Raw genomic sequence first — 16,651 nt, 5'->3', positions numbered from 1 at the left:
CGTGTTAGAAACACAAATGTTAAATGCAAATGAATCAGACATAAACTAGTCTTTAACCAACTAAACTTCCCAGTACAATGTCTGTGTGATGTCTGATTGAGCCAATCTGCCACTAAGTGAAAACAGTGTTGGTAATAGTTCAGTGAATTCACAGCCAGCAAGTGCATGCACCACACAGGCAGCACCGTTGCCTAAACCAAGCAGAACCCTTCTTCTAGCAAGAATGAATCTTAAGCAGACTACCTCCTGCTGTGTGCTACATGTGATTGCAAGCTTTGGATAATGTCCTGACCTAAATCTTCCACCATTATCCATATTTCATGTGCGGTACACACATTGCACCAAAATTTCTTTTGTATAATTTTTAAATGCAAACTAATGCTACTTTTTAAGGGAGACAATTGGAAATTTCAAAGAATCAGAAGGAACCTTGCCAGGATGCAGATGAATTATGTATGTAAAGACATTTTAAGATTGATTGCCCAAACAATAGGAGGTCAATTTATGAGAGAATTGTCAAAGTATGGCATTGGTATGATCTAAGCAGCTTACTGTCAAAGATGCTGTTTGCTTATCATCATCATCATCATCATCATCATAATGAAGGATTGTGGAAACTGTCATTGCCAATGTAGACTTACACTGACTAGATCAGGGGTGTCAAACTCAAATACACAGTGGGCCAAAATTGGAACAAAGTCGCGGGCTAACGTTAATATTTATTGAAATATATTTATTCCTCCAGATATAAGAATGAATCTTTTCTTATGGACTCAAACACGTTTTGCTGAATCACTGAATATGGAACAAGCAAAGCTTAATATTAAACAATATATATATTAGCTGTTTAATACCAGTAGGCCAGCTCTAATAGTAATTTGGTATGGCTTCGCGGGCCAAATGTAATTAGGCTGCGGGCCAAATTTGGCCCGCGGGCCAGAGTTTGACACCTATGGACTAGATAATAGTAAGACACTAATATACAACCCACCAAGAACGCTGATTGTTGATTTAGTTTTCTGCAAAGTTTTATCGACTAAATTACATTTACAAACTTTATAAATAAAACCTCATACTTTCATAAATCAAATACATTTTTAGAGCTAAAAATATTTATCCAACCGTTTCATTTTCATCTAATGAAGTTTTAAGCTCTTCTATAAAAAACAAAACAAAACAAAAACGATTAACAATTATTTGATCTTACATACCTCATTAACTGCTTTGCTACAACTCTCTCCAAAACCTAATAAAAATGTGCTTGGTTCCATTCACTGTTCAGAAATGTACATGTGAAATACATTTAGCTACATTTTGGGAGTCAGGGCAGCAAATTACTTTAAGAAATAAAACTAAAACTTTTTTTTAACCTTGAGCAGAATGACACTGATCTCAGACACACCTTTTCAAGTCAGGACATATTTCAGGACTGGAAATGCTAACAATAGCACCTCCCTATATTTATCACTTTTGAGTAAGCCACCCACACTTTTATTTTTGAATCTGACTCTTAACTGTGAGAAAGCTCCAACTGGCATTATTTATCACATGCTGTGTCGTACAAAACGCGCACAAACTTATTACCAAATTAATTTTACAGCAATGCATAAACATAAAGCCAGCAAACACAGCTGCATGGTCATATAAATAACCTGGCTGAAAAACAAGTTTTTATGTTTTTATGTATCCATGATACACTAAATCGCCTACAAAGACACATGGATATACAACACACACAAACACACTTATTTTTTTTGCTTCCTGTCAGATGGGATACCAGATGCCTTTTCACAGACCGGTGACAGCAGTAGCCCTGTTGGTCAGCTGTGACACACTCATACGTATCAAACACACACGTGTGCACATACACACACAGGCTACATTAGCACTGTCACATTCTAGATATGTTAGTTTCATTATGTTAGCTTTCATTGAACTTTCTTACATAGCAAAAAAATATAAGGTAAAAATATAGGAACCAGAGTGACAGGGATAAATAAAATAAGAAAATATAGATATATCAGTAGCACTGGTGGATTAAGGAGCTGAGAGACTGCCGAGAAATTGGAACAGATTGCACCAAGAGGAGACAACCTCCTTTAAAGCTACAAGAAAGTATAAAAAGCTGTGGTGCTATAGGTCATCATCTCTCGTGTATTTCGTGTCAGACTCCAGATGTTGCAGGTCCCAATGACAGATGTCGTTCATTTGCACAGTTAGCAAACAATTAAAATATGGGCACAACTCACAATATGCTGCGCCCCACAGTTCATAGAAACTGTCAGTGAGCTTAAATGTGTCCTGTTCATTCAGTAATTCTGAGTGCAAAATCCAAAGATAAAGACTGCATCTGTTTTCTGAAATGCTAGCAAGTGTGGAAAATCTCTGTAGCTAAACCTGGCCCTCACTTATTATGTGTTGGGGAGCAAACAATTAATTAATAAAGCATATTTAAAATAAATATACACAATAAAATCCCGAAGTATACAAAATTTGTTCAACTTCTTTCAAGCATGAGAACTGAAAGGAAAAATGCACTTTAAAAAATAACTATAAAGGTACTGAAAATAAAGATAATAAAGGGCTAGAAAAATAAACTGTCATCTGTGGACTGATGTGAATAAAGCCTCACTTAACTGAAACATTTGTGGAGGCAATGGATGTTAAGTAGCAGCCAGCTTTGCATTGCCCAAAGCAATGCCAGTCTTGAAGCCTTACACTATGCTCTACTACATACGGTCATAATGTCAATCTCAGGGAAAGGGATTGTTGTTGTTGTTGAAGAAAATGAGGCCAGAGAATAGACAAGGAAGGGCAGTGAGAAAGCAAATGCCAGTGTTACTTAGCCAGTGGGTTAATTCTTAATTACAAATGCACAGCTGTTAAACCCAAATTAATTAATATTTAATAATTTAGACTCAATAGACCACTGCAGAAAGCAAATGATTAGATGGAATATGCATAAGACTATATATAAGTTTATACAAGAAGAAAGCTAAAAGTAGAGACGGGGAGATGTAATTGGGAATTTCAGAGAAGAGTTAGTGTGTGTGTGAGAGAGAGGGCAAGAGAGAATGAGAGGAAGCAAGCTTGAGAGGACAAGAGAAGGAGGGTGATAATAACACAATGACCTTGTATGCTGCTTGGCAGCAATCAAGAGCTTGTACGAAGGCATGTGAGTGTGAGTGTGGTAACATTTGCCTTCACTTTCACTAATCAGCCTCTTGTTTCACATCTCAACTTTCTGTCTTTCCACTTAATCCTGCTATTCACACAGGCTCTTCTCAAATCAAAGTAAAAAAAAAATAATAATAAGGCAATAAGTTCAAACATATGCAAGCACGCAAACACTCTGTTGCCACCTCAGAGTGAAGACACACATTCAGCAAAACACTTGACTTATAAAGCTGAATGCTGTCAAACATCTTCTGTATTTCTCTCTGCTTCTTTTTTCCCGCGTCGGTCTGTTTCTCGTGTGGTAAGTGTTTTCAGTGTATGATTGCAATCAGGTTAAAACAGTGTTGTCTTTGATGAGCTGACAAGAAGCAGCACTCAGCAAGCCTTTCTTTATCTGCTCCGGCCAATTCATCTAAACAAACACACATTGAGACACAATACATGCTCAGGAAGCGACACGTTGATTTTCGTGCAGGCGCGAATGGACAAAAACACTGATTAAAAGGAGACACGTAAAAGGATGCACTGCTCAGTTTTTTTCTGGGGCAAGGACATTGTAAAGGCCACTGTCCAATATTCTGCAAATTTAAGGCTGACACACTCACATCGACACACCAGCAACCACACTTACACAGACTTGTCTGCTCTAGAAACATAGATATGTAATGCTTCACTAAACTCAATGTCCTTATGGGTATAACATCAAGTGACCAACAGACAGTGACATCATACTTCAAGCTTGTGTGCCTGTGAGTGCATGTGTCTGCGCTTTTTTTCTTTTCTCTTTCCTTGTCCTTATACCCCATCCCTCTCTGACTAGTTCCCTTTAGACATTTGACAGACAGTTTCCTAGGAGCCTGGTGGTTTGGGGGAGAGAGGAGATGATTGCATGAATTCATGAATAAATGAGAATGTGACTTGTAAGGGAAGAATGAGACCTGTTAGGCCTCAAGTGGTGATGTTTTATTAAACAGCCTTCATTTGTGCAGCTCACTGCGAATTAGTTAGCTGCTGGGTCACAACCTGGTGATGAGCAATGCCAGAGATGACAAATTGCATGGCTGTTGTGTCTATAAAAATCTGTGAATGACAAAAACGGTAAATAAATAAATAAAATAACATAAAATAAAAGTGATTTTGGGTAAGGTTTTCAGACAGCAGGCTAGCAATTGCTGACTTAACCCCCGAGTCTTTGAACCTTCATTTCAGCGGTAGGTTTGCTGAAGACCTTTGGCAGCACAAGGTAAAATCATGTATTGTGGGTAAACTGCCACTGCCAATGCTGGAGATTTTATTACCACCAGAGAATTTCACAGTGAAAAGGCTGCATTGAAATTTCTTGAATAGCAGCAGCATTTGGAGCTTGGGATTTAGATGTTGACAATAGAAAATATTTTATGCCTTCAAGTAACAGGAAATGATGAACTGTATTTGTGAGTACAGCAGTATAATTTAACATTGTTGGGCTGTTTTTAACATAACCTTGCAACAGTGGAAAAGTCAGTCAGTCACTTCTGTACACATGCAGTTATTCTCTGCTGCATTTCTCATAAACTGACTTCTGGAAATGAGCGCTTGCTTATGTAGCGGAATATATGTAAGCATATTGTTTTCATGTTCAATGCAATTCACAGAAACATGCATTGTGATATGCGTCATAGCTGAGAGAAGCCACCATGTGCAGTTTTTTATAGAGAGGAAGCGGATTAGATGGTGGCTAATGGAAGTACTGAGAAGTACTAATTATAATAATCTGAGAAGATTTGTCCAAATGGAAACTTTTTGGATACAGCTGTCTTCAGCAGTTGCTTCTCCCCTCAGCCATTTCAGAGGAGGCAGCAACAGACACTGTAGTCATGGTCCACTGCTTTCAAGGTGAGCCCATGAGTAAGGATAGCATCTCCTATTGACATCCGAAGCCTCTGCATCGACCAGACTTTGACTGACAGGCCCAGAAGCCTTGACTTCATCCTATCTACCTCACGCTCAGACCTAGGAAGCCAATAAAGCTTGTCTAAATTTAAACTTCAGAACCAACAGAGAGATAGGGTAAATAGTTAAGGGAAGGTTTTTCCAATCACCAAAAGTAACAAAAAAACAAAAATTTATGCCTGATTCTGAAGAGATTCTGTAATTACAAATTAGAGGGAAGGATCAACATAGACGTAATAAGCAGAAATGGTACAATACTGGCATTTTTTTGAGTTTGGCTTTTGACAGCCATGTCTACGGGCAGCATAGGGTGACACGATCCTAGATCAATCTCTCCTAGTGACAGTCATTGTTTACTTTCAAATTATTTGGCCGTCAAGTAGAATTACAAGTTAGACTTTGAGTAGAATAAAATTTGACACAGCAAAGCATCCGAGAGCAGAGACACTAACATGTAGTTACAGAGCATTAGCATCATTAGCTCTTCCGTAACATGTTTTAACTGTAAAGTTTTCAGCACTGATCTACCAAAAGAGTTGCTATAGTCACACAATTTCATCTGATAGCCGCTCAACCCAAATACAGTCCAACAACATTAGTTCTGTCCAACAACATTATGGATTATAAGTCAGTGAATATGGTCCAGATATTACAAGAGTCTCAGCAATAATCCTCCCAGTTCACCATTTTTTGACACGTTCTCTCAAAAAGGGTCACCTGCCTTTAGCCCTTCATTTTTGTTCTTTGCGCTACAGACATACTTCATTTTTACATTTTTATTTCACAAAATTGAGGCTGAAAACGTTTAACTACACAAGCTCTGTAACACAGCTTTTATTAAAAACTGCCTTAAACTGGTAGGATTGTGTCAATGGCCAGGACAGCATAAATCACCACTTACTACATAAACATAATTAACTAACTGTAGTCCTTCTCTGTATTTGTGACAGACAACATTAACCTAACTGAATTACAGAATAATTATGCAACACTTCTTAGACGTGAATTACAGCAACAGCAGGGTGTTACGCGAGGCAAATTAAGACAGACTTCAAAATATGGCTGTACTGTCGTGAAAGCATTTAAAATGTGGAATTTAATGCCAAGTACCAGAGGAAACAGACAACAGGGGAGACTCATGCATGACACTGAATCACAGACAGGGAAGGGCAAAGACAGGAAGAGTCAGGAAACGGGGGAAGCAGAGATAGAATTTCACAGTGCATGTCTGTCTGTGTGAGATGACTATTTATAAAAGTCGGAGCTCAAAACATGATGCGGTATGACTCGCAGTGAATTTTATTCACTGGTTAATCTGCTTACAGACCACAGACATTCCTTCCCCAAGCTGTTTTCTGTATCTTAGTCTCTCCAGCACGTTTTTATCATCACAGACATGTATACCTTGGGATCATCAAAAAAAAGAAGCCTTTTTGTAATGACATTCTTACTTCTTTATCTTGAATATAAACAAACCTTGTTTTTTAGTGCAGCAGAGATTGCCTGCCGCCACACAACCTGTTATGAGGATATCATTAACAGTGAAAAGGTTCCAGACTTCCTTCCTCCTTCTCTACCCTCGTCTAGCGAGCTGTTATCGATATCTCAGGGGTTTGTAAAAGGACAGAAAAAAACTGTGCACTTGCTTGCTAGCTGTCAGTATTATGACCCACCAGGTTCTCTTCCCCCTCAGAGAGCAGGTGACCTAGTGGGATGGACTTTTAAATGTGTGATTAAAGATGAGCTCTGTTGTGCTAAGTAACAACGGGGACAGAGGTCAAATTGAGCATGAGGGGGCCCTACTGACTTTAGTTTAGTATTCTGTGTGAATGCGCTTTATGGGTGTTTTGGAAGGTTTTGTGTATTTTTGTGTTTGAGTGAATGGGTTTGCTTTATCTCTGAAACTGTTAAATCTACTTGTATGAGTTTGCACATGTCTCTGTTATCTCAGGACTAACCAGGTGTAACAAAGAGGCCAAATGTAGAAAAACAATGGTGAGAAAAGTGCAGATACCCACAGTCCAGCTCAACATGAAACAAGTGTAAAATCACATAAAAATCCAGCGCACACACCAACAAAGGGAAAAAAAAAGTGTGAAGCGAGCAGACACGAGATAACAAAAGATGCGAGTGAAGGACAACAGATGAAAGAAAGGTCTTGGCTCTCTCATGTTTTATCACAGGAATTGATGTACAAGTTGCTGGTGAGAGCTGCTTATAGGAAATCTTTCAGGCTGCTAACATTCAGATCCCCACTTATGACAATTCACAGTTTGAGCTGCCAGATAATGTAATGTACCTTTTGTGCAGCTGATACCAAACATATGAGAAAATTCAAAAATAGACATGGTCCTATATAATCATGCATTACAGGACAGTATTTATAATACATATGTCGCCACATGAAGTGATCTAATCTAGTGTATTAACATAATGTATAAATCTTACTATAGTGCACTTAAACTCTGCCTGTCCATGAAATCTTCCTACACAACCAAGAGTTCAGCAGACAAAAACAGCACACGGGTAAATCTCAGTGGTTTTGCATATTATATATTAGCATATTTTATTTCTGAAAGTGGAGAACTCAATCAAATTGTGTTGTGGCTGATGTGACTGCATCAAAAAATGTCCCTAGTTAAAGGTTTTAATTTGAATGAGGGATTATAAAAAAGTACTGGCAGCTCCCGGTGCTGCCTCTCAGCCTCCTCGTAGACGCACGTATCATATTAATGTAAAAATCCTAGGTGATTTTTAGAAAAGTTGACCTCTGACCTTGAGGTCAAGGCCACTGGCATCTGAACTCATCTGAGGCTTTCAGTTTCTGTACCTATGGTATGGATTTAAAAATCCTACGTCGTCTCATGCTCAAGTTATCACATTCACAAACTTGTGTGTCCATGCTGGCAGGATGACAATACCCCATCAGCCTTTTACGGGTAAGAACCCCCCGTGTGGCATAGCTGTATAAGCATAATTCACAGACACTGTGTTTCATCAATATTGCCAATGTCATACTGGAAAATAACTAGCTGACCTCTGAAATTCCATATATCCTAGATGTTTGCTTGTGTGTAAGCACAAGCATCTATGTGTTTCTTTTTCTTTTAAGCAGCGAGGGGTGCAGTGTTGTGTTACTATTTGCTACTCCTCTAGTACAATATTAAATTCTCAGTGGGAGGCATATTGGAAAAAAAGATTATATCAGCTCAAATGTGTATTATCTGCGTTATTATCTAACACCTTATGTGGGTGTTTAAATTTAATCTATACATTTTTTTGCCTAAACATCTTTGAATGTGTATTTGCATGAACGCTTGTATGCGTGCACGTTATTAAGTTTGTGCGTGTGGGTGTATGCACTACTGCAATGTGTGTTTCAACTGCACCAGCTAGTTTGTAGTGTTCATTCCCTCAAGGTTAAAACAAGATTGATTCCTGCTACAAGTGTGGGGCTTTAAATTACACTTTAAGCAAGAATTTGAATGCAAGGTGGGCATATTCACCTTTTTATCATTGCAGACATGCAATAACAATTAATGCAAACAAAAAAGAATAACAACCCCCCCATAAACATGCACTGCATTACATCTTACACGTCTTAATAAAAGATGTCAAAAGGGACACTTAACAAAACACTCCTAAGAATAAATAACATTCACAAAGATTGTTGGCATTCTTTGCAAGAGTCATACAAGTCATGGCTGCTGAGGACAACTGTGACTGAATGTTATCATTCAAGTGGAATGTGAAATAGTTGTGCACATAAAGAAGATGAACAGCCTTGGTTTGGTGAATAGTAAAGTTTTCTGACGAACACTAATTCACTAAAACCTGAATGTATGAAGAACTACATTCACCAAGCCAAAACGGTTACAGGCGCTGTCATGGCCAACCGAGACCACTTAAGTCACTAAATATGAAGTAAAACCACAATTAGACGAACGAATGAAAGACACATACAATATCAATACCAAGAAAAGACAGAAAGAAAGTTTTATTTTTTTCCTTTTGCTGGCTGAAAGATTCTTTCCTAAAGCAGCTTTAGTGTAGGTGTGTGGTATGTAGAGCAGCTTGAAAGATCCTTGCATCCTCACATATCAAATTCTATCCACACATTCACATAAACATGGGAATTGCACACACACACACACACACACACACAAACATATTCCATTAAAATCTCTCCCGAGGCCATAAACAGAGCCATGCTGGAAAATAACTGATATACTGTACATGCTAGGAGCTGAAGTAAAAATTTGTCACAGACAGCGTACCTGTGACTAGCTCTCTGATTTCCACATCTCCGGTCTTCCTCAGCAGGCGGACCAAGGCAGGAATCCCCCCGCAGTTCTTCAGGGTTACTTTGTTCTCATCATTGGCCTTGCCATACACCAGGTTTCTCAAGGCTCCGCAGGCGCTGCGATGGACCTCACTCATCCTGTGGTCCAGTAGATCAACGAGCAGCTGGATGCCTCCCTGTCTACGGATCTGAGTATCAAAGAAATTGAATCAATCAAATCTGTCGTAAATGAATAATATATATTAAATAAAAATCAGCAGCAAGAAGTATTGTAGAGAACATTTTTCTCAATGCTGAAATTTTAATATCTTGTACTCCTGATGGCTGGTTATTTGTCTATGCGAGTAGCTACTTCGTACACAGTGTTTATAATGTGTGTTTGTGTGCGCATGTGTGTATACAGCCTCCAGTGTCTGTCAGTCCTGCCAATCAGATTAACAGCACAATGTGGGCTAATTAAAGATACTAATGACTGGGCTCTAACAAAAAATGACACTTAATTACACTGATTAGGGAAGAATAAGCTTGCTTGTGTGTGCCTGTATGTTATAGAATCTGCACGTTACTCGCCACGTTTTCTGTGTGGTTGCCCTCCCTTCTTAGGTTTTTGTTTCCTTTTATCACTTTTTTGTTGCATATGATAATTTATATGCATGAAAAGTTCACACTGAATTGGAAAACTAACGTTAAATTTTTATCTTAATGACTAAAAGATGAAAGGCAATCATGGCAGCCTCCACAGATTCAGTGACTAGTGGTTGTTTATCCTTTTTAAGAAGGCGTGTAACACACACATTCCAAAACCATGCATCTGTTACCTTGATTTATTTTAAATGTGTATTTCAGCCACCAAAAGGCAGGCACAGCAGGGAAAAATTAAATTAATTGAACACTTCTGTAAACTGTACATGAAGACTCACCTAACTGCACAGCAAATCTGTGCCCAGCTACACTGCTTGCCTTGTGTCTGCTACTACTTTTGCCTTGTAAATACACATAAAGAGAAACATGCTTGGCCACAGTTCGAGAAATAAACGGTAAATAAAAGGTAATCAGTTTAGATTTATAATTATATCTCGATTCTGTGAGAGGGCGAGGCAGTCAGGACTGTTAGCCCAGTAGGGATCACAATGAGGGCACTCTGGCGTTACACATAATGCCTTCCCCCCATGGCGCGACACATATTGCTCTCTCCCTATGCTGGTGGTTTTTAAACCTCCCACATCACTTCTCCACTGCAGGGATCTTCATCAGCCTTAGGGGGCCAAAGAGCTTAAATCAGCCTGTGTTTGGTCCAGTCGACAGGGGTGTTGCGCTAATCACTAGAAACAGGCTGCTGAGATCTCCAGGAGACTAGTCGAAACAAGGACGGAGCAACTAGTGTGTGAGACAGAGAGAGAGAAAACGAAAGAGAGAGAGAGAGTGTGTCCCTCATGCTTCCACTTTTATTTAATCTCTTGAGCACTGCAACTGACAGACTTACTCAACCAGATAACTCCAGTTTTTCACAGTTAGATGCATATTCAGACTTTTTGAAACCCTTTAATATTTTTCAGCACGTTCTCCTCTAAACACGGGACATTAAATATAGAAAATACTTCATTAGTAATGCCTGCTTCATTGTGAAGCACCAGATGGATGGATTTTACTACGCAGACGAGCAATAAGACATGAATGGACTTCCAAGGCTTTTTTTGTTTCATTTTTTGGCTCTCGCACACTCGCACTCGTACTTTCAGCATGATCAAGTCAAAAATAGGTGTGCATGCAAGCGCAAGCAAAAACCAATGATAATAAAGATGCACATAAGAAGAGAGAAAGCGAGAGTGAGGGTGACACAAGAAAGAGAAAGCATGAGAAATGGAGGGCAAAGAGGATGTGGGTGTTTCATGACACAGCAGGAGTTTATCGAGCAAAATGACTTTGCTTATCTATTCAATTAAAATGGATTAAGGAAGGCAGTGAATGGCAAAATAACCTTGCTAGATTGGCCATACAATTTCCTCACCTGATTTGTTGCCCCTCTTACGCCCTCTAGTCCCCACCTCTGCTCTTCTTCCCCTTCTCCTTTTCCCCTTTTCCTTCCCCATGCTAATTTGTGCACCTCTCCCTGTTTGTGTTTATGTCACACTTAATCTGTTATTCCACTTTGTATTGCCTCTGAGCTACATACAAGGCTTGGCAATACCTCTGTGCCTGCTCCTCATGTAAAGATTAGAAGCGCTGATTGATTTGTCTTTGTCTCACGCTCTTCTGCGGTGGACACGGCTATTGGTAACCCATAGCGACAGTTTTGCCGTGGTAACAGTTAGCGGTGGTGACAGCTGAGATTGTGAGAATCAGAGATGCTGCCAGCATGAAAGCCGGCAGTGGGATACATGGGTGTCACGCACCTGAGACGGTGTCACGTGAAGCTTAACAAGCGTTTATGACTAACCACATATGGAACTTCAGCATTAACCACTAGCTCCAGACAGGGTGCATGTGAGTGTGCAGACAGAGAGGAGATGTGTCACACCTTTTAACCGTTTATGTATTCACACACAGAGGCAAGCATACACACATACAAGGGGTTGTGTTGTCTTCACTTGACACTTAGCCTAGGGCTAACTGCAATTCAGAGCCTTACAACCTTTGGTTAATTGAGTTTTTGGCCCAGGGCTAACATTTCCCTCTTGAGAATTTTAAACTGGGCCAAATAAACCATTAACCTATGGCTACCTAATATTGTTCTGAGGCAGGGACACAGCTAATTCTCATAGAGTTATCAGCATAAAAATTCACCGCTGTGAAAATGTACTGTAACAAATATACTGGAGGCTTTGTTGTATGACGAGGTAGCTAACAGAGAAAACAGAGCAAACACTATTCCTCACAGCAGCAATGTATGTGTTATTAATTAGGTTGTGCCCAGGACTTCATAAAACTACCTTAAAGCAGATGTATATTAAATTTGAAGGATACTTTTTGGAAGCAAATAACAGAGGGTGGCTCTGTTAGGTAACTTAATAGAAACCTTATAAAATGTTAACACATTCTTTAAAAATTAGAGTGAATTATAGAGTAAAATATTTTTAATTAAAGTATGTTGCTGGCACTTTTGCAACACTTACAGTTAGGTTCACCATTTTAGGAAAATCAAAATGTGATTAAAGCGTCTTTCAGCTTTACTTCAACGGTTTTAATAAAAGTATTCGATTAACTGCATAGGAACTGCAACCATTTTCAAAAGGAATGCACCAGCCAGTTCAACAACATCAACAGGCTTGGAAGTCCACAGGTGGCAAATACACTGGTTGATTGCAGAATTCTTTCCTTGGTTAAGAAAAATCCTTCACAACCTCTAACCAAGTCAAGGATGTTTTCATGGACTCTCAAAGTCTTTTAAGTTGGCTCAAAAGATGCCTTTATGAATGTTAACAGATAACAGTTGTGCAAACAACTGGTTACAGTCAGTAACAGAAATGCATTAAACTATGCCAGAAAACATCTAATAGATAATGGCCAAAAACATGCTCCAAAAGCAACACAAGAGTTTCTTAAGGCAAAGACATGCAGTAGCCTTCAATGATCAGTACCTGAACTGAACCCACTGAACCTGTACGAGGAAACACTCCCCAACAAGCAGTATTTGAAGGTAGCTGCAGTAAAGGCTTGGCAGTGGCAGAGCATCTCAAAGGAGGAAACACAGCGTTTAGTGATATCCATAGGTTCTTGCTAAATCCCTTGAAGTAAAGCTGCAAGTCTGCACTTTAACTACACATACATACTGTTTGTTTTAAAACCAACTTATTAACCTAAATGTACATAAGCTAAGTGGAAAATACGCTGTGAAGAGGGACAGAAACATATACTACTTCTGCAGCATCATTAAGAATCATTTGCTGCATTTCTCATCTTCCGCATTCATGTCTACTGAACAGATATTTACAGCATTTGTAGAGTTCACAGCCAAAAAATCTAAAGCCTGATTCTTTTGAGGCTGAGAAATGACAAAGAGTCAGGGGTCACATTCGTCCCCCATCAAGCCGCTTGTTGGATAAATGGATATTGATATGGCTGCAACCCAAAATGAATTACTGATGTAACTAAAGCTCAGGTTGAGACTGTGAGCCTGTGTTTTGCATACCCAAAGGAAATCTATTAGCTGCCATGTCAATGGTTCTGTTTTAATTCACTATGTGGGAAATATACAGAATATAACTGGTTGTAGGTGTGAATTTAGTTATGCGTGTGGATGATACAGTATTGTACTGTGTATGTGTCTAAAGATGCTATAAATGATGCTGAAGATGAATTTGGCAAGCTGCCTCTGCAGTCGAGGCTGCAGCCAGACCTCCATCTACCTTATCAAACACAGACACACACGAAACACAGCCTCTCTCTCTCTCTTTCACTTTCTGTATATCTGACTTCTCTTTCCTGCTCGCAGTATTTGTGTAGGAAAAAGAAAAATATCCATACATATAACTGTAAGTTAAAACATGCTCACACTGACACATCTAATCTAAAATGTCCACTCATACCCGTGTTGAAACATGTGTACACAAGCACATATAAATGTCATCAACCAAGAAACAAAACATTGTGTCATCTTATGTACCAGTTCCAAGATATCATAGGGAAATATTTTGTTGTTTTTTTGCCAGTATTTTTCTTCTTTCTTTTTAAAAACTTTTTCTTTTTTTTCTGGTTTCTGTTTCTATCTTTCCACTTGTATTTGCTGCTACAGATTATGTCTTTAGCAATGAATAGGAACCATACTGTGGCTGTATTCAGCTGCTCACTGTGACTGAAAATAAGAGAATATAAGCCTCTTAATCCAGGGTCATACCAAATAGCTGCAAAAAGCATTTACTTTCACATACATGTCACTGTATGTCTCAAGAACCAAGTTAATACTACAATGCAGGACTTCCTGTACATTATCTTTCTAAAACAATGCTTTAATATATACATATATATGTTTATAAAGTGAGGCAGGAAATCACAACTTAATGCAACAATATTTCAAATGACATTAAAAAAAAATCATAAGGTTCCTTTTCACTATAGCCAGAAATAAGAAATCACCTGCTACAACAATACAAAATGAAATAGTTATTATTTTGTTAGAGAAGCTTTTAATTTCCTAAATACCAGGAGTGATTTTGGAATGACACACACAGATCAGACAATATAAAAAGAATAGACAGTTATAAAAAGCTGTGATTTCAACTTTTTGAATTTAATAGCCAGTATAATTTCTGGGGAAAAAATTAATACAGAGCTTTGAAGTAAATTAGGGAGCACAAAAAAAATCGGGGAAATGTGACTCGCTAAAACCATTCACAGATCATCGTCCTTTAGTAGTCTGCCAAATTTGAGCAGCAGAAAATAAAATGTATAAACTGTGTCTTTGTTACACAATCTAACCTTCAACATTGAAAACAAACAAAACCGTGACCTTAATTGTTAACAAAATTTATATTCTACTACTCCTGTCAGGATATTATGGTATCAGATAATCCTACAAACAAACACAAATCCATCCATGTGACATACATGTAATATTGCTAACGTAATTGGGTGAGTTCCTATGACAATGTGACGTACATGTGAGCTAAAGAAAATTATGACAGGAAATGTGAAGTAAAGGTGAAATACAAATAAAAAGACAGGAATTTTCCCCTTGCACTAAAATCCTGGCACTACTCTGCAAATAAATGTTTTCTCTGATTGTTAATTTGAATTCACCGACACATAAAATTACACTTCTAATCATGCAACGCACTCATCCTGATATAGGCCTGTCTACTTCCCTGCTGGGTGATTGGAGAAGTCAAAATGAACAAATAATGTGGACAAAAATCCAGAAAGTTAGCAGTGCCATTAAGTTTCCTGTGGTTAAAGAGAAGAAGGTACTGTCATGGAAAAAACTTCAACAACATCAAATGAAACCTCACCTCTCTTTTGAAATACAGGCACAGACCGGGTCATAAAAAAAGCCCATGTGTGTAACTGGATTGAAGTAATGCTAATCAACGTGCGCCCCTGCTGGTCTTTGTCTTTGCTTCAAAACGTTAATAACACATTTTCCCTTTTGTCTGCTGATAAGCAGGAGAGAATACAATTGACAATTTAATGCCACTTCAAGTGTTTGGAAGCCTTTGTAATAAAGCAAAGATAGTCATACAGACATTTTAAACTCTCGCTTGTTTAAAATGAAAGAAAAAAGTCACTTTCTTACAACTCTGAAGATGAGAAAAGATACATAACTGATTTATGCAACAAAAGAGAATGTTATTAAACATCCAAGCTAATCATAATGATACTAATAGTAATTATGAAGCAGTGACAGTTATGATCATTTATTTTAAATTTACCTTTGATTGAAATGAATTGATTTATCATGAAAATTAGTTTTTATAATATTATGAGATAAAAGGAAAAAATATGAGTTATGAAAACCTGGAGGAAGAAAGAATTTTCCTCTGTTTCTATGTAAAACATTGTGTAACCAATATGAGTTGAGTTAAAAGTTGTCCATAGTTACCTGACCTTACCATAGTATGCTGCTAATGTGGATGTTAAAAATACTGCTCTGGAGGTTCAGCAGCAAAACATCTTGTAACAACAACAACAACAACAACAACAACAACAACAACAACAACAACAACAAAATTCCCATTCAGTTTAACCGTGGGCTGTATTTAAAGCATTTTTAAAACTCACAGAGCTTCTTTGACAAGGACGACTGTTGTTCTGGTTAAAGCCACTGAACTCTAAAAGGTAATTTTAGCTGGCAGAGGACCGCTTTCTGCCTCATGAGTTTATTTTGTGTGTGTGACTGGTATTTTAACACGTTATTTTTGAATCACACTAATATGTTAAACACCAGAGGCACCCAGCAAATCCCAGTTTTTCCAAGGTAAACTTTGTGTCTGTGTGTATGTTTGTAAGTGGAGCCTGTTAGGTTGAATACGACAAACGTAATGGCTCTGGTAAAATATCAAATAATGGCTGTATGGTGATGCGGAAAAAAACCTTGAACTAACCAAACTAATACTTTTATGTTCTCCTGAACTAAAAACTTGATGAAATACTAATACAATCGGTCTGTGAAGATTCTCAGTCATCCAGGTCATTGTAGTTCACATTTTGGACAGAGAGGACAGATGGTTTGAAAGAGGAGTGAAAGAAGCCATTTATGTCCACTGTGAGCGACCATCTTTGAACAGAGGCGGTGGTTTACGACAC

General features: G+C 38.3%; 1 protein-coding gene across 4 annotated transcripts in view; it reads right to left on the bottom strand.

Moving 5' to 3' along the window:
- Positions 1-16,651, bottom strand: part of ctnnd2a (catenin (cadherin-associated protein), delta 2a) — a 253,658-nt gene that overhangs the window by 62,855 nt on the left and 174,152 nt on the right. For all 4 annotated transcript variants that reach the window (XM_087846074.1, XM_087846077.1, XM_087846075.1 and 1 more), the window contains one exon: positions 9,387-9,600. In XM_087846074.1, coding sequence (XP_087702200.1) covers positions 9,387-9,600 — 214 coding nt within the window. The remainder of the gene's footprint in view (positions 1-9,386; positions 9,601-16,651) is intronic.

Source organism: Neolamprologus brichardi, chromosome 9 (assembly GCF_056152115.1).
Source record: "Neolamprologus brichardi isolate AB-2024 chromosome 9, ASM5615211v1, whole genome shotgun sequence".
In the NCBI taxonomy this organism is placed as follows: domain Eukaryota; kingdom Metazoa; phylum Chordata; class Actinopteri; order Cichliformes; family Cichlidae; genus Neolamprologus; species Neolamprologus brichardi.
This window is presented reverse-complemented; position numbering and strand designations above follow the sequence as displayed.